This window comes from Natator depressus, chromosome 1 (genome assembly GCF_965152275.1).
Source record: "Natator depressus isolate rNatDep1 chromosome 1, rNatDep2.hap1, whole genome shotgun sequence".
In the NCBI taxonomy this organism is placed as follows: Eukaryota; Metazoa; Chordata; order Testudines; family Cheloniidae; genus Natator; species Natator depressus.
In genome coordinates this window covers 22,344,938-22,369,465 of record NC_134234.1, presented here as the reverse complement: position 1 = coordinate 22,369,465, position 24,528 = coordinate 22,344,938, and the positions used below count along the sequence as shown (strand labels likewise).

Here is a 24,528-nt window from a genome sequence, read left to right as displayed (position 1 = left end):
GCCATACAATGTAAAAGTCAGGCATATGTTATTTAATACTGTGACAGGGTCGGCCCAGATGGCTATAGGAGAGTAATAGAAGGCAGATATATTAGCCCCAGGCTAAGTAGGTCCCTTTTCCGTGGGTAAGGTAACAGGGAAGGTTCCAGAGCAATCAGGAACCTTCTGGAGACCATTAAGACAGGCTGATTAGAACACCTGCAGCCAGTCAAGAAGCTGCTAGAATCAATTAAGGCAGGCTAATCAGGGCATCTGAGTTTTAAAAAGGAGCTCACTTCAGTTTGTGGTGTGCGTGTGAGGAGCTGGGAGCAAGAGGCACTAGGAGCTGAGAGTGAGAATGCGGACTGTTGCAGGACTGAGGTGTACAAGCATTATCAGACACCAGGAGGAAGGTCCTATGGTGAGGATAAAGAAGGTGGTTGGGAGGAGGCCATGGGGAAGTAGCTCAGGGAGTTGTAGCTGTCGCACAGCTGTTCCAGGAGGCACTCTAGACAGCTGCATTCCACAGGGCCCTGGGCTGGAACCCGGAGTAGAGGGCGGGCCCGGGTTCCCCCCAAATCCTCCCAACTCCTGGTCAGACACAGGAGGAGTCAAGCTGGACTGTGAGTTCAGAAAAACGGCCAAGCTGAGGGCTGCCGTGAAGCTCCAAGGTGAGCAAATCCGCCAATAAGCGCAAGACCCACCAAGGTAGAGCAGGAACTTTGTCACAATACTTATATTATGGAAGCACCCAGAGATGCTGAACAAGATTGGGGCTCCATTGTGTTATACAAACACATATGAAGATACAGTCCGTGCCTCAAAGAATTTATAACCGACAAAATTAGACATTAGAGCGAAAATTGTCTCTTGGATCACCAAGTTCATTTTCAGCATCATTACAAATTTCCACATTTGTCATCCTTGTCTTTTCAGAAATACATGGTGTTTGTTGGTGGTTTCATGGCTGTTGTTGGCATGTTATAATAGTATCACACATGACATAATTCCAGATGATAACACAGCACTCCACAGACTGATGTACAAACTAAAATAGACATAGGAGTCACTTCATCCACCACTGAATTGCTGCCACTTCTGGGGGAAATGGCAGCAAGTTGTTTAACAGTGCACTGCAACTCTATGCCTCAGTTTAGGACAGGAAGTTAAAATATTCTATCAAAGCTGGACAGGGAAATTAGGCAGGCACGTCATTATCTGAGCTGTAATTTGAGCAGATTTAGGGGGTAAACAGCCTGGCTCATATGGAAAGTACTCTGAATAACTTAAAGTAGTCAGAAGCTCAGTTTTTTCATAGAAGCAAAAGATAGCACAACCAGCAGCAGAGTTACCCCAAACTTTGGAATGGACAGAGCAGCAATGACACTTGTACTGACTTAGCATTGATTTTAAAAGCTGTATTCAAACCTCTAGACTGCTTCTCACACAAATCTGTCCCCAACTGCTTTGCAAACCATGTAGTTATAACTGCACTCCAAACACATTGTAATCCCTTTGCAAAAATATGTGCTTTGTTTGTCACAACACCAAGCCCAGCCAGGTTTCAAACCTTCTTGGTGTTGTCTGGATTGATTAAAAGTGATCTGTTTTAATCAATTATATTTGAAAGGAACTCTTGCTTTCATTAAGCCCAAACCCTTCAGACATTGTGAGCCTCACCTACAATGGCTCTTGCATTTAACTCCACTGCAGGAAATATAGTTATTGACATCATAGCTTTATTAGTTGTGCTACAGAAGAATCATATTGCAATAACCTGGGATAATATATAATTACGGAATGAGTGTGTGCAAACTTTGCAGGGCTAGCTGCACAGTTCCCAGAGGAGTGGTACAAACATCTCAGGGACGCTTGACACTAGGGGCTTGATTCTCCACTACCTTGCATTTTGTATAGCCATTTACATCTGTGCAGAGTGACTATAAAATGTTGCCATTCTGATTTGGTGACATTTTATACCCACTTCACACTGACTTTGTGTAAATGACTCCACAAGCTGCAGAGCAGTGGAGAATCAGACCCCTTGTTCCTTTAAACTCTCACAGAAAGGCTGGATTCCTATTACTGAGTCAACATATGAGTTCCATTCTGCCATGAAGCACACTTTTTTTGCTGGAAAGATGGATGGCAACCTAATGGAGAGAGGGAGTAAATTTCAAATTCTTGGAGCCTTGCCTTCCTTTATGTCCATACTCAGAAGGGAGGGAATCAAGCCTTGTACTTTCAACAATTAAAACACCAAACACTTTCAACTCTTCTCCAAATATACGTCAGGGCCAGTTTTCTTTTTAGCTGCCAATAGTGATTATTGTTTATAATTTTGTATTTTCTGCATAAGTTGTGGTCATGCTCCAACTGAAGGCAGCGAGAGCAGGATCAGGTTCATAATTTAAGATTCCGAACACATATGTTTTCAGCCTTGAGATATTCCTAGATTGTTAGAGGTTAAACATTGTTCCATATATCATTGGAAAGGTCGTTTTTTGTTTGCATGTCAGATCTCAGATATGCAATAAAGTTTCATGGCACTGATGTCATGTTAATTTGTCTATTTTATCTGCAGTAGTGTAATATAACATAACACTGTGAATGTACAAGGCAATCTACAGCCTACATTCTATAGCTTTAGATAGCATTTTTAATGAATGCAGTTTTGCTCTAATTTTGTGAATAGATGACCAAGGGAAATGTCAGTTAATACACTTGAATTTCTATATCTTTTAAGTCAATAAAACGGACTTGTTTAATGATTCATTTTTAGATACCGATCGAGCTTTAGCGCTTCTAGAAGAATATTGTAAAAAGCTAAAGAAACCGGAAGAACAACAACTGAAAAAAGCCATTAAAAAAGTGATGGGCATCTTTAAGAGCAGCTTATTTCAGGCACTAATAGGTAGGTACCTATGCACAATGCTTTATTTGCTACGGTTAGACTTATGCTTTTGGATGCTGAAGACTTATGGTTGTGTTCATTCCCAGCATCTTGGTTGACCAGCACCTGGTTATCTTGTACAAAATGAGCTGACAAAGAGATGACAAGCTGGAGCTATTCTTTTAGAGTCTGGGTGGCAAAAATTGCCTAAATATTTTAAACAAACACTTGCTCAGTTATTGGGAAGGGAAATAAGCAGAAAATTCTTTAAATGTTGGAATATAGGTTAGTCATTGCTAAACTGAGTATATTTTCTTTTCTCAGTTTGACTGGAGACTGGGCAAGAGTAGGATATATTATGTTTTTCCATACAAATTTAAAGAGTGAAATCCTGGCCCATTGAAGTGCATAGCAAAATTCCCATATACTTCAGTGGGGCCAGATTGTCATCCAAAATCTCTTTGTGACCTTCATGTTTATTTTTAGCAGAAAAAAGGTGGCTAACCAAAGTAATTCAGGAATAATTCAAGAAAAATGCTAGGAGAAACAGTATTCTTCATCTGCCTCAATGCCAGGTACTTTTGGGCACCATCTGGAGAATGGTCCTGTTTAAAAGCATCTTTTTCATTAATGTGAATCAAATAAGTCTGATATTGCACAGTTATAATAGGCTTGATAAGGCATCAGTATTTCACTGGTCAATGGACTTCAAGATTCCTCACACACTTGTAAGTAAAAATAGTTACTGATTTAAGTATATGATATGATGGTGTTATTGTGAAGTGATTGAGAATCTAATAGCTTTATGCCTTTACAAGGAGCTACAGTATAGATCTCAGAGTCCTAGCCAGGACTGTGCAGTCATAGAAAGAATTGCTGATTACACTATAGGTCCACAGTGGAAATGTTGTCTGTGGAGCCAGACTTCCCCAAAGGTTAGGTATATTGGATCCAGAGTGCACGTTTGGCCCAGTATATATCTAGATCCACATTTTCCTATAGACTGGAGGTTTGATTCAGAGCCAACTCTATGCCATAGCAATGTGTTGAGGGATGATTTATGATTAATCACGGGAAAAGCCGAAACACTCCACTTCGATACTCTGCTCTTACAGTTATCAGTGAGGAGGAATGAGGTTCACACACTGTGTCAGTAATTTTGTTGCATTTATGAGGAAGTACAGCACAGTCTGTTTTGCCAATCTATAAACTGTTTTACAAATGGAAATAATTAATGGAAAAGCTATTCTACTTTTCAATATTATAGTGTCTCCCCCAAGTCCTTAGAGTGTTTGGTCTTTCTTTACAACTTTCTTGTCCTTTTTAATGGATATGTATTTGTTATTAAAATATAAATAAACCTCACAGAATGTATATCAAATGCATTGAAAAATTATCAAAATATGAACTAAAGAACAAAGAAGGTTGGGGAAATTTCCTCTTGCTTTTGTATGGAAATGACTAAGAATATGGAAATGTGCATAGAATTAATATACAAATTGCTGAAACAATAGTATTTATCCACTAATGAATACGTGAAATTGCTATTTTTGGAACTCCTGTTTCTGTTTAAAATAATCCTTTAAAGCCTACTAACTGTGTGTGTGTTTTGTGGGGTGGCTATACTTTAATTTTTTGAAGGTGTTCTCGATATCAGACTAAAAAACATACCATTTTGAACAAATGATTGTTACATTGCTTTACGTATAAGTACAAGTAAAGTACTGTATAAAGAAAATAATTTGGCAACTAAGGCAATAGATTGAATAGAGCAATATTTCATAAGTAAAAGCTGGAGTTTTAATTTTGTATTACTTTTAAATCACTTTCCCTACCACCCCAATACGCTTTTTAATAAAGAGACTTTGGAATGATCATTCATGTTCAGATTCTCTCATCACAGAATTTGTTTTGCTCTTTGGTTGGCCTAGTTTCTTGATTGATAAAAATGTGACCTCCCATCAATATTTTAAGTCTGTGAGATGATACTATTATATAATCAATAATGAGGTTTTTTCATAATCGATATTTCAAATAAAATCACTTCAATGACATCTGTTTTAGCCTCCTTTAGTAGTCTGCCCCATTTATCCATGCATTAGATGGCATACAAAGAAACATCCAATGCAGTGCTCCCATTCTCTAGTTCTCTTCTTTTGATAGCTCTGTGTTACTGGCTTCAGAGCTTCCTCATAAATATGAAATAATTTTGTTATTGGCTTACATTTTCAAAAGTGACTAATGATCTGGCATGGCTCAATTTTTGGGGGCCCAACTTGAGACATCTTACAGGGGGCTGATTTTCAGAGTGGGTGCTTAGCACTTTCCAAAAGTCAGACTCCTTTAAGGTGCTTCAAGTTGAGCATTTACAAACTGAGGCACCTACTCACTTTTGAAAAATTAGGTTGTAATAAATAAAGCACAATAGGGTTTTCTTACCGAACCATTAACAGGAACACTTTTGGATGCAAACATTCACACATTGAGTCGTACTAGTAGTAATTACTGGATGGGCCCAATTCAGCTTTATGTAAGCCCTACAACTAGGGTGGCCAGATATCCCGATTTTATAGGGACAGTCCCGGTATTCAGGCTCTGTTTTATATAGGTGTCTATTACCCCCTCACCCCACCCCGTCCCAATTTTTCACACTTGCTGTCTGGTTGCCCTACCTACAACTTCAGTGGAGTTCTGCTCACTTAAGGCCCTCTGAATTTAATTTTGTAAGCTATTCACATGTATGAAGTGATTGCATCGCATTTTGTTCTAGTTGCCTCCAAAATGCCTTCCAAACAACAAAAGCTTCCCTCAAATAACTGGTAACAAGAATAGATGAGAAAGGACCAAATATACTTAGAGCTAACTTTGGGCACCTAAGCTAGAGTGTCCATTTCATTCTTGAGTACCCAAGTTCCTATATGAGCCCTCAGATGTGTAGCTAGCTATGTGATTTACTGTGGGGATTCATGTTTAAAGTGTGCACTCAACATCTACAGAGCAATATTCATCTTCAGTGCATTTTAGAAACATTAACTAATTATTCCCAAATTGGAAAGGAACAGGAGGAAAAAAGTGGCTGTTCTGGAAAAAGTACCATGGTTTCTTTTTTCATATAAATATTCTAAACAAACCAAAAGATGGCTGAATTGAGACCTGAAAATGCTACTCACATGTAAGTCAAAGATCCATGAATGATTTATAAAAAGATTAATGCTGGACTGGCCATTTAAGTTTTAATTCTGGCCCCAAACCATCCCCCATTCTCTGCAGGAGGCTCATATTATTAGACTTCCTATCGATGTTGCTAAATTTAAGTAGCAGTTGCTAAGGGGCACATTCTCAAAGAGATGTGTGGCACTGCAATCTCAAGAGTGCTGTTAGAGTCAAGTAGCCCAAATACAATGCTTTTAAAACTTCACTCTAAGATGCTAATAGAAAAAATAATAAATCTCTCAGAGAAGAGGAGGGGGGAAATGGAGAGGAAGGAGGAGGAATACCATTTAAAAACCTACATTTCTTTAAGTTAGTTCTAAATTATTCTCTCAACAGAGACTATGTCCAGTAGTTCCTTTTCCAGCTTGGTACAGCAAGAGCAGTTTGGGATGTTTTTTTGCCTTTCCTGCAGTCCCTGGAAGTTTCCACTGCAATAACGTTTGTGGAACCTTGGGGCCCTGTTTCATTGTGGCACACTGCTGTAATCTGGGTTTTTAATTTTAAGAAGAGAATCTGCAAGGAAAAGGGAATAATGATTAGACTGATCCTCATTTTAACTGTTCAGATCCAAATGCAATATGTGCCTCTTTGATTGGGTCCTTCCCCCAGTGGCAGCATCTCCCTCAGACTGAATCATGGTGGGGCAAATTGCTGGGGAAAGCATGCTTGCAAGAGGAAAAAAGAAATGCCATGAGATAGGGAAGAGGTAGAGAAGGAAGGATAAAAATAATAATTACAAATATATAACCAGTGGTAGATAGGGGAGACAGTGAAATGATAGCCCTTTGTAGTCATGCTGCATGCTCATTGTCATATGCATTCTGGGGTCAGAGGAAACAATAATATTGTGATAGGAAGTAGCACATGAAGAAATGATGGGGATCTAACTTACATAATTAGGGTGAGAAAAATACACAAACCCAATTATTGGTACGATTCTTATCAAAGGTCAGATCCTCAGCTGAAGTAAGTTGGCGTAGCTCCATTGATTTCAGTGAATTACATTGATTAACATTACCTGTCTGGTCCTAATTTATGCTAGTTCAGAATTTGTTCTGGTATTACTGTAAATGTATAGATATGTGCGAGAGAAGTGGAATAAACCAATAGTTAATAAGAACAAAGGAAAGATTTACAGTACCTCAGAAAGTCATGCTTCTTATCTATATTACAGTAGCACCCAAAATGGACTAGGCATTGTATAGACATGTAGGGAGAAGTGGTTCTAGCTCCAAAGAGTGTACAATCTAAAAAGATAAAACATGGACAGAGTGTAGGGGGAAAGGCATACAAGCAGAGTGGTTAGGGTGATGATGGATGTATACTGAGTGTGCCCCTCTGCTGCACCATTATTCATCTCAGACTTAATTCATCTACAGACCCAGATTATTTTAATTATTGTGTTCACAACTTTTTATTTTATTTAATTTTTTTCAAACTCACTACAAAAACTCACTGGTTAAACCAAGCACCTGTCCATATCCTGCCTCAGCCTACCCTCCCTACACCTCCCTGCCAAGAACCTTTCTCCTCCTTCTGAGCAAGTACCCATGCTGTCAATAACTGGGGAATTCAAGTCACTACAGATGTCAGAGGAGTCTTTGGGGTTGTGCCGACCACTTTGACCTTCCTGAGTCTACTGTGCTGCCTGATGAGTCTCTGGGCTCTTGGGAGCTGGGCCTGCCCTTGTATGTGCGTGTGTAGGTAGAATCCTGCCCCATGTGCTGACTGAAGGGGTGAGGTGCACTGGGCCCTAGTGCCCCTGAGTTCCACTGGAGGTGGGGGTGGGGGTGGGGCTTGTCTTCATGATCTCCTCCCCTGCTCCTGCCATGCACCTGCTGGCTAATGCACCTGGGGACAGTTTCAATACTCAACCTACAGCTCCACTGATTTAGCCCCTAGTTCATTTCCCCCCTCTATTTAGTAACCACCCTCCTCCTCCTCACACCTCTGTCATCCAACAGTCAAACACCTAACCCCACAAAACAACTCACAGAGAAGAGAATGGCCAGCAGTTTTGGAGCTCCTGAAGTTGTAAAGGCACCATCCCTGGTGTTGTTAAGAAAATATTGGGGACTGGTGGGGCCACATGCCCCCAAAGTCCTGCCTCTTTAGGCACTGGAAGCCAAAGAGATGCTTTGCTATACTCTCCTCCTTGTCAGACATGAAACATATTCCTCATTTTCTATAGCCTTTATCTTCAACTGTAGATCTTCATCTTTAACTATAGATAGATTGCATCTGTAGAAGGACAAAAGCCAAATGTACTGAGCTTTTATAGAAGAGAGGTGCATATTTGGTGTGTACTACGTCCATATACAGTACCTTATCTATGTCTGACAGTCTTTGTTATTTGTAGATGCAAGTCTTTCAGTGCAAAAATATTAAATCTAATCATCTGGCCATCTGAGAACTCTTCCTGAACATTTTCTTAAGTTTTATTCTTTATGTAGTCTTTATCAGTTTTCATGATGCAGTACATACAGTTTCCTACAATTTATTTCTAAAAACCTCTGCTATACATTTATCTGGACTTCATTTCATTAAGAAAAGTGCATGATTTTACAGCTTAGAAGGCTGTTCTGGTGAATGAGAATAGATTGAAGAGGTTTATGTGAGTGGTTGCTTTTTGTGTGGATTCATCTCTATAAAACATCATTTTGTTTCTACCAGGAATTAAAGTGCCACAAATAGCTATAATCATCTTATGGAGTATTAAGTAAAAACTAATCTCTGTCGGTTTTTCTAAAACGTGGATAAACCTGGCCTCTGGATGATGACACATTTCCCGGGGACTTTTATATTGTGCCTTATCTTTTTTCTGTTGCTTGGGTAACTTCCCCTGCATTTTAAATTGGAGTGTTCTTAGGAATATTGTAAGCTAAAATCTGCATTTTCTTTGTTTCTGTTACACTGTTTTCACATAATAGTATAGATGTTATAACACTGCCTGTTTTAAAAGCTGCTGTAAATGCGCTCCTAAGGGTTTTACAATTTGCTGGTTATCTGTGATGCAATCCACATCTATAGGCTTAGGGTGCTATGTCATTATTCTAAAAAGAGGGGGTTTGCTATTTAGACCCATGACATTGTTCAGCTTACTTTATTAAACCCTGTTATAAACAATCCTTCTTTAAAGAACAACCATATCTGTCAAATCAAGATATAAAGGAGGTCAGATTCTTGTCCTGCTATTACATATTGTAATTTTCCACTCCATCACAAGTGTTTGTTTAATTTAAATGGCATGTGTAATGTGGTTCTCTAGTCAATGGAGAATTGATATGTGACCATCCAAGAATTTATGTACCTCTTGGCAGTCTTTCTATTTGTTTCAGAGTAACAGCCGTGTTAGTCTGTATTCGGAAAAAGAAAAGGAGTACTTGTGGCACCTTAGAGACTAACCAATTTATTTGAGCATGAGCTTTCGTGAGCAACAGCTCACTTCATCGGATGCATACGTATGCATCCGATGAAGTGAGCTGTAGCTCACGAAAGCTCATGCTCAAATAAATTGGTTAGTCTCTAAGGTGCCACAAGTACTCCTTTTTTTTTTTTTCTATTTGTTGTGGAAGGTTTCTATTTGTTGTGGAGGGTTTATTCCCTCCTTCTGTAAGAAAGGAGAAGCACAGAAGGAGGGAATAAAACATAAGAACTGAGTGTTGTGACATGACTACCAAGCAAACGTTTTAATTAAGATTAAGTTAGGAGATTTTAAAACAGGAAAAACATTTATTTTTGAAACCGTAATCAAATCTAAAAATCAGGGGTTTTACTCAGACTTTCAAGGTTTTTTGGAGAGGAGTTGGGAGGTGGGATCTTCATATAAAGTCCAATCCTGAAAGATTTCAGACCAGAAGACCTTAAGAAAATTGTAACTTTGTGGAAATAGGGAGTCTTAAATATAGTTGGCACTGATGTGTATGTATGTGGAGAGGGATTCAAACAGGGCAGTCACATGTTCAAATGAGGAGCAAGGAGGAAGACTTTCACTGCACCTTTTTGTGTAGACTGCATGGGGGGCTGGATGTTAGGTCAGAGGGAAGCATGTCATATGTGCCAAGGCAGGATGTAATGGATGCCTGAAAAAGCAGGGAGGCTGGAAAGAAAGAAAGGGATGAATCTCGGAGGTACTGAAGAAAGTATTGGCAGGATTTGAGTATGGCCTGGTTGTGTGAGAAGGAGGAATTGGAAATAACCAAACTGCAGGCATGAGTGATGAGGAGAATGGTGTTGCTGTTGACAGAGATAGAAAAGGGAGGAAGTGGTGAGGATTTGAGAGGGAAGACGAGGAGCTTGATTAGCCAAGTTTAAAGTAATAACACATCTTCTCAGAGAAGATGTCAGAAAGACAGGATGAGACTGGATGGAAGGAGACAGGTCAGGGTGGAGACGTGGATTTGTGAGGCATTGGTATGCGTGAATGAGATGGGGTGTCTGACACTACACCCCATATTTTTTATAGTAATATTATTATGATATGAGTATGGCATGATTATGATGTATTTCATGCAAGATAAGGCATATGAGATATAATTGAAAATGTTATGATTTAGTGACTATGATTATCCTATTTGTATGCATGTATCATTTTTGTATCTGAAGTTAGAAATATGGACTTGTATATCTGTATTTCATGTAGTTATTCCTGGCCAATGCCCACTAGACAAAAGGCTCTCTACATGGGAGTGGCCCATTCAAGTTGGATGGCTCATCAGGGGAACATTTAGCTCACAATGAACCGTGGAAGTTATAACCTAGGGCAAAAAGCTGTTGTATATTCTGTCTCCAGATTGAGGGAGGGGGCGAATTTTATGAGCTTACGCTGTACAGATCTGTGTGCAGTGCAAAATGGTATAATTTTGGGATTACGCTCCAGAGGGGACTGTGCTCTTGAGCAGCTGGGCAGTTCCTTAGCTGTAGCCTCCTCATGCAGAGCTGATTACAGCAGCCTATAAGTACTGCAGCTGGGTGTGTCCCTACCTGTGTGTATGCTGGTAAAAAAGCAAGTTGGAGAGCTTGGCAACTCATCACAGCACCATAGTGTGAGAGGGAACCCAGGCTGGTGGGTCAAGGGGGGTTCAGTGGCACCCCAGTTGCAGGTGGAACCCCGGGAGGGGGAACCCATGACAGGGCATACAGGAAGAACAGCAGTGGGCCAGTGACAGAGCCTTGGGGTACTTCCACAAGACGTGGATAAGAGAGGAGGAACATGCTCCGAAAGAAGTGCTGAAAGAATAATCAGAGAGATAGGAAGAAAACCAGGACAGGACAGTATCTGAAAAGTCCAGGGGTGACAAGATACAGTATTGCCAACCCCAGGCATTCGAAAATCATCACTTGGGCCAAGAACATAAGAACGGCCATATTGAGTCAGACCAAAGGTCCATCTAGCTCAGTATCTTGTCTTCTGACAGTGGCCAATGCCAGGTGCTCCAGAGGGAATGAACAGAGCAGGTAATCATCAAGTGATCCATCCCCTGTCGCCCATTCCCAGCTTCTGGCAAACAGCATCCCTGCCCATCCTGGCTAATAGCCATTGATGGACCTGTCCTCCATGAATTTATCTAATTCTTTTTTGAACCCTGCTATAGTCTTGGCCTTCACAACATCCTCTGGCAAAGAATTCCACAGGTTGACTATGTGCTGTGTGAAGAAATACTTCCTTTTGTTTGTTTTAAACCTGCTGCCTATTAATTTCAGTTGGTAACCCTTAGTTCTTGTGTTTTGAGAAGGAGTAAATGACATTTCCTTATTTACTTATAGACCTCTATCATATCCCCCCTTAGTCATCTCTTTCCAAGCTGAAAAGTTCCAATCCTATTAATCTCTCTTCATACAGAAGCTGTTCCGTACCCCTAATCATTTTTGTTGCCCTTTTCTGAATCTTTTCCAATTCCAATATATCTTTTTTAAGATGGGGCGACCACATCTGCACGCAGTATACAGGATATGGGCGTACCATGGATTTATAGAGGGGCATTATGATATTTTCTGTCTTATTATCTATCCCTTTCTTAATGATTCCCTAACATTCTGTTGTCTATTTTGACTGCTGCTGCATATTGAGTGGATGTTTTTAGAGAACTATCCACAATGACTCCAAGATCTCTCTCTTTAGTGGTAACAGCTAATTTAGATTCTGTCATTTTAAATGTATAGTTGGGATTATGTTTTCCAACGTGCATGTGATGGGGCAGCTGCCCCGCACTGGCTGGCAAAGGGTTAATAGCAGTCCTTGGAGAGGCTGCGCAGAACCCAACCAATCAGAGGAAGGCTTAGAAGCAGCCAGTCAGGGCCAGGCTGGGCCCTATAAAAGGGGCTGCAGGGCAGAGAGGAGCTCTCTGGAGCTTGAGGAAGAAGGACTGGCTGCCTGTAGAGAGAAGTACCTGGGCCAGAGCAGTACTGGACAGGGTCAGGGGAATAAGCGGAGTTGTAAATTCCACTGCTCAGGGGTCTCAGAGACCAGAAAGCCCCTCCACTCCCCTGCACTTCAAAACCCTGCAATTTTTGAAATGCCTTTTCCTGATTGTTCAGCTTGGTGAGCCACATCCAGCAACTCTCCATTGTTGTGTACAACTGTCTAGCTGACCATGCCAGCTACAGACTCCAGACATGATCCAGCCTCAAGTAGACAGGAGATATTGGATCTCCTAGGACTGTGGGAGTGGAGTCTTCGCAGGAACAGCTACAGACAAGCCATAGAAATGTGGACATCTATGAGCAGACTGCATGGGGGATATAGGAAAGGGGACCAGCAGCCTTGCCTGGTGATGGCAGAGGAACTGCAGGCTTCTCAGAAGGCAATCCTCTGGGGTGGAGTGGCTGGGTGGCCGGAGGCCCACCACCGCGTTCTTGGGCATCTGGGTGAGGAGGCTATGGAACTTGGGGAGGAGGGCAGTTGGTTACACAGGGGCTGTAGCAGTGGTCTGTGCTCCTGCTTCCTTTCCTGCAGCTCAACCATATGCTGGAGCATATGAGTTTGATCCTCCAGCAGCCTGAGCATTGACTCCTGCCTTCTTTCAGCAAGCTGACGCCACCTACCATCTTCAGCCCGCCACTTCTCCTTGTGGTCATATTGTGTTTTCCTGCACTCTGAGATCCTGCCTCCATGTATTTTGCTGTGCTCTGTCAATGTGGGAGGACAGCATGAAGTCAGAGAACATTTCATCGCGAGTGCGGGTTTTTTCGCTTTCTAATCTTCACTAGCCTCTGGGAAGGAGAAACATATGCAGCTGGTGGAGGGGAAAAAAGGGAGAGTGGTAGTTAAAAAGATACATTTTATAGAACAATGGGTACACTCTTTCACGGTAAACCTTGCTGTTAACATTACATAGCACATGCGCTTTCATTACAAGGTCGCATTTTGCCTCTTATTGAGGGTATGCCGGTTTGGTGTGAGAGATCACTCACTCAGGGCTGGGCAAGAGAATTCGGCTTGCAGGCCGCCATGGTAAGCCACAGTCTTTTGGCTTCTTTAACCTTCACAACATGTGGGACTGGTTTCAAACAGCAGCGCCCTCATTTCCCATATGAAGTAGCTGTTGGGTTGGCCATTAAAAATGGGTTGGCAATTTAAAAGGAGGGGCTGCAGTTTCCGGGTTCACGTGCAGCAGAAACACAACTAACGCCCCCCCACCCCCAATTCTCTGGGATGATGGCTTCACCCCTCCCCCCACCGCGTGGCTAACAGCGGGGAAGATTTCTGTTCAGCCACAGGCAAACAGCCCAGCAGGAATGGACACCTCTGAATGTCCGCTTACTAAAACCACCGTATTTCAACCAGGTGACCATGAATGATATCACTCTCCTGAGGGTAACACAGAGAGATAAAGAACGGATGTTGTTTGAATGCCAGCAAACACCAGGACCATACGCTGCAATGCTTTGTTCTGCAATGATTCCCCACTATGTGCTACTGGCCTGGCGTAGTAAAGTGTCCTACCATGAAGGACGGAATAAGGCTGCCCTCCCCAGAAACCTTTTGCAAAGGCTTTGGGAGTGCATCCAGGAGAGCTTTATGGAGATGTCCCTGGAGGATTTCCGCTCCATCCCCATACATGTTAATAGACTTTTCCAGTAGCTGTACTTTCCGCGTATGCCAGGGCAAATTAATCATTAAATACGCTTGCTTTTAAACCATGTATAATATTTACAAAGGTACACTCACCAGAGGTCCCTTCTCTCTGGGTGGGTTCGGGGGGGTACTGGGTCCAGGTCCAGGGTGATAAACAGATCCTGGCTGTTGGGGAAACCGGTTTCTCTGCTTCCTTGCTGTGAGCTATCTACAGCCTCCTCATCATCATCTTCCTCGCCCCCAAAACCCGCTTCCGTGTTGCCTCCCACTCCTTGGGTGGAGTTAAAGCACAGGGTTGGGGTACTGGTGGTTGCACCCCCTAGAATGGAATGCAGCTCATCATAGAAGTGGCATGTCTGGGGCTCTGAACCGGAGCGGCCTTTGCCTCTCTGTTTTTTTGGTATGCTTGCCTGAGCTCCTTAATTTTCACGCGGCACTGCTGTGAGTCCCTGTTATAGCCTCTGTCCTTCATGCCATTGGAAATTTTTTCAAATATTTTGGCATTTCGTCTTTTCGAATGGAGTTCTGCCAGCACAGATTCGTCTCCCCATACAGCGATCAGATCCTGTACCTCCCCTTCGGTCCATGCTGGAGCTCTTTGGCGATTCTGGGACTGCATGGTCTTTTGTGATGATGAGCTCTGCATGGTGACCTGTGCAGGTGAGCTCACCACGCTGGCCAAACAGGAAATGAGATTCAAAAGTTTGTGGGCCTTTTCCTGTATACCTGGCCAGTGCATCTGAGTTGAGAGCACTGTCCATAGCAGTCACAACTGAGCACTCTGGGATAGCTCCCGGAGGCCAATACCATCTAATTGTGTCCTCAGTACCCCAAATTCGACCCAGCAAGGCCGATTTCAGCGCTAATCCCCTCGTCGGGGATGGAGTAAAGAAATCAATTTTAAGAGCCCTTTAAGTCGAAAAAAAGGGCTTCGTCGTGAGGACAGGTGAAGGGTTAAATCGAGATAATGCTGCTAAATTCGACCTAAACTCATAGTATAGACCAGGCCTTGTTGAAAACTTTAGGGGAGTAAGTGAAGAGAGTTCTGAATCTTAACTTTTGTTTCTCATTGTGACTAGTAACAATGGTACCTCTGTGTGTTTTATCTGTAGCTGCTGCTGTTGCAGCCTTGATGGTTTCCCCATCCACATCTGTGGAATGCCTGAGTTAGATAATGAGGAGAAAGAAGAGGACTTGGGATGGCATGTTCAATGAGATCATGCAAGCCAGTGCTGCATCAGACCTGGAGCAGAGGGCCTGGAATATGAATATTACAGACAGCCTGGAGAAGAAAAGAGTGGATAGGAGAAAAGCCTACCAGGAAAAGGAGAGGGAGATGAACCCAGACATAATGGGGTTTCTCTGGCAGCAAACACAGAGGTTGCAGACTCTTGTGGACCTACAGGTTGAACAGTCACAGGCTCACCTCCCTTTGCAATTAATCGAAAACTGCATTACAGAACCTTCATACATGCCCCCTCTACTTTCCATGTGGTATTAGGGGGCCACATTCCTACCACTCCACCCCAAGGGATATGAAGGACTACCACAGCTTCACATACACTGGCCTTTGAAATCCATGGTCTCTGTATGTGTGTCTAAAATGGATATGAATGTTTTTTCTTCATAAGTTCAGTTCCATTAATTTATTAAGTTTTAACGTATTTGCTTTTAAATTGCACAGGTTTTTCCTTGCACTGGTTTTGTTACTCAATAAAATTCTATTCTTTGGAAAATAACTAATCTCTGTTAGTTCAAAACATATGCTGCAGAGTACCTAGTGGTACTGAAAGTGCTCAATTACTTGTTATTGTACAGTGTGACACAACTCATAGGATCAGTGACAAACACAGTGTAATAATCATAAATGTAAAACAAGCACCACAAAATTAATAGGTGCATTGACAGTGTTATATTCATACATGTAAACCAAACATCACACAATTCCTAAAAGGCCCCAAGACAGCAACGCCAGGTAGAGCACAGTCCACCACAATGCATTACTGTTGCTGGCTGTTAAAGTGCTTTTTTCATAGCCTTCCTGAGCTATATAGCTGTGCCTTGAGTTCTTCTAATAGCCCTTGTGTCTATCAGTTCAAACTCAGAAGACAGCTGCTTTACCTCCACTCTGGTGGCAACTTTTCACCCTTTGCTTCACAGATTTTATACAGGACACAGCAGGCAGTTATAACCGTTGGGGTGTTCACTTCACTGAAATCCAATTTTGTCAGTAAACAATGCCAGCATCTCTTCAGTCCACCAAGAGCACATTCAGCTGTCATTCTGCACCTGCTAAGCATGTACTTGAATCATGCCTGTGCTGTCAAGGTGACTGGCTTCATGAACCAGGATAGCAAGGGGTATGCTGGATTCCCCAGGATCACTACTGGTATTTCAACATCACTAATGGTAATCTGCAGGTCAGGAAAGAAAGTCCCTCCCTGTAGCTTTCTGCACAGTCCTGTGTTCTTAAAGATGCGAGCATTATGTACATTCCCTGACCAGTCAACGTTGATGTTGGTGAAGTGTCCCTGGTGATCCATCAACAGTTGTTTAACCATTGAAAAGTAGCCCATACTGTTGATGTACCCTGTGGCAAGGTAATATGGTGCCAAAATAGGGATGTACATGCCATCTGTTGCTCCATCGCAGTTCAAGAACCCCATAGCTGCAACTCCATCCACTATGTCCTACATGTTGCCGAGAATCAGTCCCCTGTAGCAGGCAATGATTAATGGCCTGCACACTTTCATGACATGGTCCCAAATGTGGATTTTCCAACTCCAGAATGATTTCCGATGAACTGGTAGCAATCGGGCATTGCAAGCTTCTACAGTGCAATTGACACTTGGTTTTCTACTGTCAGTGCAGCTCTCATTCTGGAGTCTCTGCACAGAGGGCTGAAGCAAGCTTGGCACACAGATCCAGAAATATGGCTGTGTGCATCTGAAAGTTCTGCAGTCACTGCTCTTCATCCTAAACTTGCATTATGATGCAATCCCACCAGTCAGTGCTTGTTTCTCAGGCCCAGAAGTGGCACTCTGCCATTTGCAACTGCTCCATGAATGCCGCCAACAACCTTGAATTGGTTCTCACTATATCCACAGCAATCTGCCCTTCAGGAAATTGTCATGTTCCCCACGGATCTTCTTATGGCTCTGCAAATGCCAGAGGATCATGTGTGCTGTGCTTGCAATGCTCATGACAATTTGCAGAGCTGTGCAGGTTCCATGCTTCTGTCAGAGGTGGCAGACAGCAAGGAGGACCATGTGCGTTTGTGGGATTTTAAAAAAAGATACAAAAATTATGGGATGTAGATGACATTATGGGATGGAGACAGTTGTGCTGGAAAGTTGACTCCTTGCTTTCCGTCACCCTTGCACAGCTCCTTTCTGCTCCACCATGCATTGCCAAAACTTCACAAAAGACAGTGTGCTGGACAGTGGCAGGTTGCACACTGGGATACCTACCCAGGGTGCATCAAGCTGTGGATCAACACAAACACTCCTGGTGAGTATGCATAGTGCTGACCAACGAGCCAAGTATGCATGTGCACAAGTGATATACTAACTGTCATGGCTTTTATGCTGATGTAACTTGTGTCGGCAAAAGTTTTTAGTGTAGACATGGCTTAAGACTGGTATTGCAGCAGTTAGTGGAGTGTAAGTGCTTCAAGAACACAGCAATGTTAAATAGATTGCTGTACTGGGAGACTTTTGGTAGGAAGGAACAACTGGGTGTTCTATCTACTCACACTAATTGAGGTTGCAGTGTATAATTGTTACCCTGCACATGTATTTCAGTATGCTTAACTAGTTACACTGGTTTCTAATGTTAACTTAGTGATATCTAATGTCACTGCTCTCTAAACTTGATCCTAACTTTCCAGATTCTGATTTTGTTACTGTAGATTTACACCAGCATAACTCCACTGAAGTCAATAGAGTTAATCCAGATTTACCCCAGTGTAACCAAGGTCATAATCTGTCCTAGCAACTTCAAGGTGGGAAAGAGATGTTCCCTCTTCTATGGCCTGAATCCAAAGCCCATTGAAGTCAATTGAAAGACTCCCATTGACTTCAACAGACTTTGGATCTTGCCCCTAGTGTGTTTTTCCTTTGCAGAATAAGATGTAGTGGAATTACCTACTAGTAGTAGACTACTGCACTGGGCAGCACAGCTTGGGCAGGAGGTGATCAGCCCTCTGTGGAGAAAGAAGTGGTTCGGGACTATTTAGAAAAGCTGGACGAGCACGAGTCCATGGGGCCGGATGCGCTGCATCCGAGAGTGCTAAAGGAGTTGGCGGATGTGATTGCAGAACCATTGGCCATTATCTTTGAAAACTCATGGCGATCTGGGGAGGTCCTGGACGACTGGAAAGAGGCTAATGTAGTGCCCATCTTTAAAAAAGGGAAGAAGGAGGATCCTGGGAACTACAGGCCAGTCAGCCTCACCTCAGTCCCTTGGAAAAATCATGGAGCAGGTCCTCAAGGAATCAATTCTGAAGCACTTAGAGGAGAGGAAAGTGATCAGGAACAGTCATCAAGGATTCACCAAGGGCAAGTCATGCCTGACTAATCTAATTGCCTTCTATGATGAGATAACTGGCTCTGTGGATGAGGGGAAAGCAGTGGACGTGTTGTTCCTTGACTTTAGCAAAGCTTTTGACACGGTCTCCCACAGTATTCTTGCCAGCAAGTTAAAGAAATACGGGCTGGATGAATGGATTATAAGGTGGATAGAAAGCTGGCTAGATTGTCGGGCTCAACAGGTAGTGATCAATGACTCCATGTCTAGTTGGCAGCCGGTATCAAGCGGAGTGCCCCAAGGGTCGGTCCTCGGGCCGGTTTTATTCAATATCTTCATTAATGATCTGGAGGATGGTGTGGATTGCACCCTCAGCAAGTTTGCAGATGACACTAAACTGGGAGGAGAGATAGATATGCTAGGATACAGGATAGGATACAGAGGATACAGAGGGACCCTAGACAAATTAGAGGATTGTGCCAAAAGAAATTGTGCAACAAGGACAAGTGCAGAGTCCTGCACTTAGGATGGAAGAATCCCATGCACTGCTACAGACTAGGGACCGAATGGCTAGGCAGCAGTTCTGCAGAAAAGGACGTAGGGGTTACCGTGGACGAGAAGCTGGATATGAGTCAACAGTGTGCTGTTGTTGCCAAGAAGGCCAATGGCATTTTGGGCTGTATAAGTAGGGGCATTGGCAGCAGATTGAGGGATGTGATCGTTCCCCTGTAGTCGACATTGGTGAGGCCTCATCTGGAGTACTGTGTCCAGTTTTGGGCCCCACACTACAAGAAGGATGTGGAAAAATTGGAAAATGTCCAGCGGAGGGCAACAAGAATGATTAGGGGACTGGAACACATGACTTATGAGGAGAGGCTGAGGGAACTGGGATTGTTTAGTCTGCAGAAGAGAAGAATGAGGGGGGATTTGATAGCTGCTTTCAACTACCTGAAAGGGGGTTCCAAAGAGGATGGATCTAGACTGTTCTCAGTGGTAGCTGATGACAGAACAAGGAGTAATGGTCTGAAGTTGAAGTGGGGGAGGTTTAGGCTGGATATTATGAAAAACTTTTTCACTAGGAGGGTGGTGAAACACTGGAATGCGTTACCTAGGGAGGTGCTGGAATCTTCTTCCTTAGAAGTTTTTAAGGTCAGGCTTAACAAAGCCCTGGCTGGGATGATTTAGTTGGGGATTGGTCCTGCTTTGAGCAGGGGGTTGGACTAGATGACCTCCTGAGGTCCCTTCCAACCCTGATATTCTATGATTCTACCTCTTACAAGGATTTATACTCAGGCATTTCATGGCTATGAAATAAGGAATCTCCTGTAAGAATATCTGAAGTAGATTTGAAAATGTTAGAACCCTAACTGTTCCCATCATGTGTCTGATGTTGAGAAGCACAATAATGTGAAGAAAACAAATGCTATATCACATTTCGGAGGCATGCCAGTGAGATCTCTGATGTGAGAGTCTGTCACTGAAGCTCTCAAAGTCCTATATTCTCAAACTGGCCTTCTCAAATCACAGCACAGCAAGTTACAGCAGAATTTAGATTTAAATTCAAGGGCAGCTTCCATTTTGTCTGAAGATAACTGTTACAGTTTTTATTCTTAAAGTCCAGTTCTCTTAGGAAGGTCATTTGCATTTTTCTCTCAAAGAGGACTAAAATGGTTGAAGTGCTTGACGTTCTGGATTATTTTAAGTTGTTTGGGTTTTTTTCGATGAGTTTCAGTCTGGATTGCAGCCAGCTCATGGCACTATAAGCTGTTGTCTTGCAGGTCTCCCGTTAAAGTCTGGCATCATGTAAAGATGCTTGAAAAGTGCCCACTAAGGCCTAGATTGTTCCCTAGACATACACATGTGTATGGCTGAGAAAGGGGAGCAAATAAAGTCGTCCCACCTGTTCAAAGACTGCATCGGGGCCTTCGACTTATTGGGAGCATTTCATGAGTAGGGTGTAGGAGTATGCAGAGCCATGACTCTGGTCCCAGTGGTCCAGCTAACAGAGCTAGCTGGCCATCACATGGTATGTATGTGTCTGTTGCATCCATTCAAGGCGTCACTGGTAACTGCCTCACCAGCATAGCTGGGATGCTTTAGGAATAATTCTTTTCAATGCTTCCCATTGGAGCAATGCAGCTCCACACTGCACCCAGATGTAAGGGGGGCTAAAAGTCACAATAAAGCCCTTGGTAAATGTTTGAAAAAGAAAAGTGTTCCATAGCCATAAAACCTAAATAAATGCACACAAAATGTAACTTTACTGGACATTCATTCCTTTCAAAAAGCATATTTTAAAAACTCTTTTTTTTTTTAGGGTTAGTGGGAGCCTCCACGGCAAATGATTAGCATTAAATATCATTTATTTTCTGTGGGCACATGCACACTTCCCACATGTGTGTCTGAAGGCATACTTTGCCACAAAGATTTTAAAATATATTTTTTTGTTCACTATTGGATTAGGGAAGGGTCGAAGGCAGGGATATGAAAACTCAAGCTTTGGGGAGGTTTGGATCCGTTTCTGAACTTTGAAATTGATTACTTTTTCTAATGGGTTGAATCAGAAATTGGGATCTGAATTCAGACTTTGGAAAATGTTGAATCCCAGCCCAGGTCTGTATTTTGAATTAAAGCCCATCTCCGTACAAAAATTAACAGATTACAGAAATGATACAACCTAGGTAATATGTAATCACTTGTAATCCTAACTCTACACCCGGTTAATATTCTACTCCCTTTTAGCTCATGTATGTGCACAATTACAGATTTGAATATGGATGTTGACTTTCCATGTAGTTTTCAGGTTGTAATTGCAAAGACTGCATAGAAATGAAGTCTTCTGAACATTTTTGAGTGTCAGCAATATAGAAATTAATAATATATGAGCTTTTTAGAATTTGATGTAAAATCATGAAACCCCCCCCCTATTTTTGCCTCCTAGACATTTTCTAAAATAATGTTTTGCCATATGGCAAAATTTGTCTAATCACAATTAATAAAATGCACTTTCAGCGGCTGTTGTTATATGGCTACGGTCCCAGCACAAAGCTTATCATCCTCATCACATTAACCCCGTATAGCCCTTTATTGTTTGCTTGTTGAAGAGAATTAAAGAGAAATTAAGTAATATTTTTTTGTTAATCCTACCTTACTTACAATAATATACATACCATAATTCAAGCCAAGAGAATATTAAGACACACTAATAGCAATGATACTGATATATTTTGAGTTAAGTAGGAAGAGACAACATTTATATCCTACTAATGTAGTTTGAACTTCTAATAAAATGAAAGGACAACAATAATCTGGAACAAGCTGCTATATCAGTAATCCTGATGTCTAGATTTACCTCTGAAATAGCAGAGCTGCTTTCTGGGTATATATTTAGTTTTTAAAAGTAATTTCAGGATAAATTATAATGCAGTTTTTATTAAGTGAATATTTCTTTTCAAAAAGGTGTTGGTATTTTAAAACAAACATATTAGCATAAGTGATTTGTTCTCTATGTCTTTAACGCTAATTATAACTCTTTGTCTTTGAGAATTGGCCAAATGTATCCATGATGTAACACAACATGATGCAGTGGAGTATTGTGACAGTTGGACCTATACATGTATCCAAATTATGAGCTCAACTGTAAAAAGTATGTAAAAGTTCATAAGACGTTACAGTAACCTATAATAGCAAATGTTGATCGGGAAAAAGTACAAAAGGGACACAGAATAACTGAACTAGTCTAAACAGAAAGGCCAAGCTGATATGATTCAAGAATTGTGTTAAAATTATACTTGTTAAAAACAGGAGATGTGGAGCCAGAAGTTAATGAGCCAAAATTGGTATGTCAGATATTAGGCCCAGTTGGTGGACAAAATAAGGAAGTGGTAGGCAATTCTACCCACCACTCCCTTTTTGGGTCCTTAAAAGAAAGAGTTTTGTGGTGAAAGTGTGAAAAAAACAAAAAGAACAACAGATGTAAAGAACAGATAGAAACTATTGGAGTGAGCTTCACCGTCATGGTTACCACTCCCACCATTTTGTGGGACCCTGGGCCTTTGTCATCCTGAAGCTCAGACATGTCCTGACCAGAATGTACCAGAAGGAGAGGGACCTAGATCACTTAATCACCTCTACCAGGTCCAGCTAACTCCCAAACACCACCTGCGATGATAGTTATCACCATCTTTAATACCATCTAAGAAACTGTCAAACAAGGGTGCTTTTCCTTCTAAGATTGAACTTTAACAACAACAGCAGCAATGACCTCTAGGGCCCATCTCAGCTAACTCTCTTTCCCCCAAAAGGACAGTTATTATCATAGGCACTGACTTGTTTTTTGCCGGTGGGTGCTTTTGAAGTGGTATGTGTGGTTGGGAGGGGGAGAGGCTATTTTCAGCATATTTATACACTTCTTTCATATTCTAGTTCTTAATATGTGTCTATCATTGGGATCTTTACTATTTTAATAATGATTAAATTGTTATGAACTACATAATTACATTATCATGAACGACAGTATATTAAAATCATTGCAGTCACCTACAAGCTGTCTTGGCTAACGTCCCAGTTTAAAGACATTATGTCTCACTGTAGCTTTCTGGATGAAACTGTCAGCAATCTTATTTACATTTAGTTCTCTGGTATGGTCTTGATGCACATTAAGGACAGCTACATTATTCAGTTGCATCTGTCCCATTGATGACTGGAGATAATTTTTAAGTCTTCTGAAACTGGAGAATGAGTGTTCCACAGTTCAGGATGATACAGGCATAGTGAGAAGGATTCTTTTAAATTTGTAGAAAGAACGAGGAGTACTTGTGGCACCTCAGAGACTAAAACATTTATTTGAGCATAAACTTTCGTGGGCTAAAGCCCACTTCATCAGATGCATGCAGTGGAAAATACAGTAGGAAGACATATATATATATATATATATACACAGAGAACATGAAAAAATGGGGGTTGCCATACCAACTCTTAACGAGACCAATCGATTAAGGTGGGCTATTATCAGCCGGAGAAAAAAAACTTTTGTAGTGATAATCAGGATGGCCCATTTCAAACAGTTGACAAGAAGGTGTGAATAACAGTAGGGTGAAAATTAGCATGGGGAAATAGTTTTTAGTTAGTGTAATGCCTCATCCACTCCCAGTCTTTATTCAAGCCTAATTTAATGGTGTCCGGTTTGCAGATTAATTCCAGTTCTGCTGTTTCTCTTTGGAGTCTGTTTTTGAAGTTTTTTGGTTGAATAATTGCAACTTTTAGGTCTGTAAATGAGTGTCCAGGGAGGTTGAAGTGTTCTCTGACTGGTTTTTGAATGTTATAATTCTTAACATCTGATTTGTGTCCATTAATTCTTTTCCACTGCATGCATCTGATGAAGTGGACTTTAGCCCACGAAAGCTTATGCTCAAATAAATTTGTTAGTCTCTAAGGTGCCACAAGTACTCCTCGTTCTTTCTGCAGATACAGACTAACACGGCTACCACTCTGAAACCTTTTAAATTTGTAGTACTCTGGAAGCATAGCGCCAAGATCTCCTTCTTGATGTGGGACAGCTAATTTAGACACCATCATTTTGTATGTGTAGTTGGGATTATATTTTGCCATGTGCATTAGTTTGCATTTAACACTGAATTTCAGCTGCCATTTTGTTGCCAAGTCACCCAGTTTTGTGAGATCCCTTTGTAACTCTTTGCAGTCAACTTTGGACTTAACTATCTTGAGTAATTTTGTATCATTTGCAAATTTTGCCACCTCGCTGTTTACCCCCCTTTCCAGATCATTTATGAATATGTTGAACAGCACTGGTCCTAGTAAAGGCCCCTGGGGGACACCA

At 41.8% G+C, this 24,528-nt stretch overlaps 1 protein-coding gene across 8 annotated transcripts in view; it reads left to right on the top strand.

Moving 5' to 3' along the window:
- Positions 1–24,528, top strand: part of DLG2 (discs large MAGUK scaffold protein 2) — a 1,447,004-nt gene that overhangs the window by 24,707 nt on the left and 1,397,769 nt on the right. For all 8 annotated transcript variants that reach the window (XM_074955894.1, XM_074956046.1, XM_074955852.1 and 5 more), the window contains exon 2: positions 2,762–2,893. In XM_074955894.1, coding sequence (XP_074811995.1) covers positions 2,762–2,893 — 132 coding nt within the window. The remainder of the gene's footprint in view (positions 1–2,761; positions 2,894–24,528) is intronic.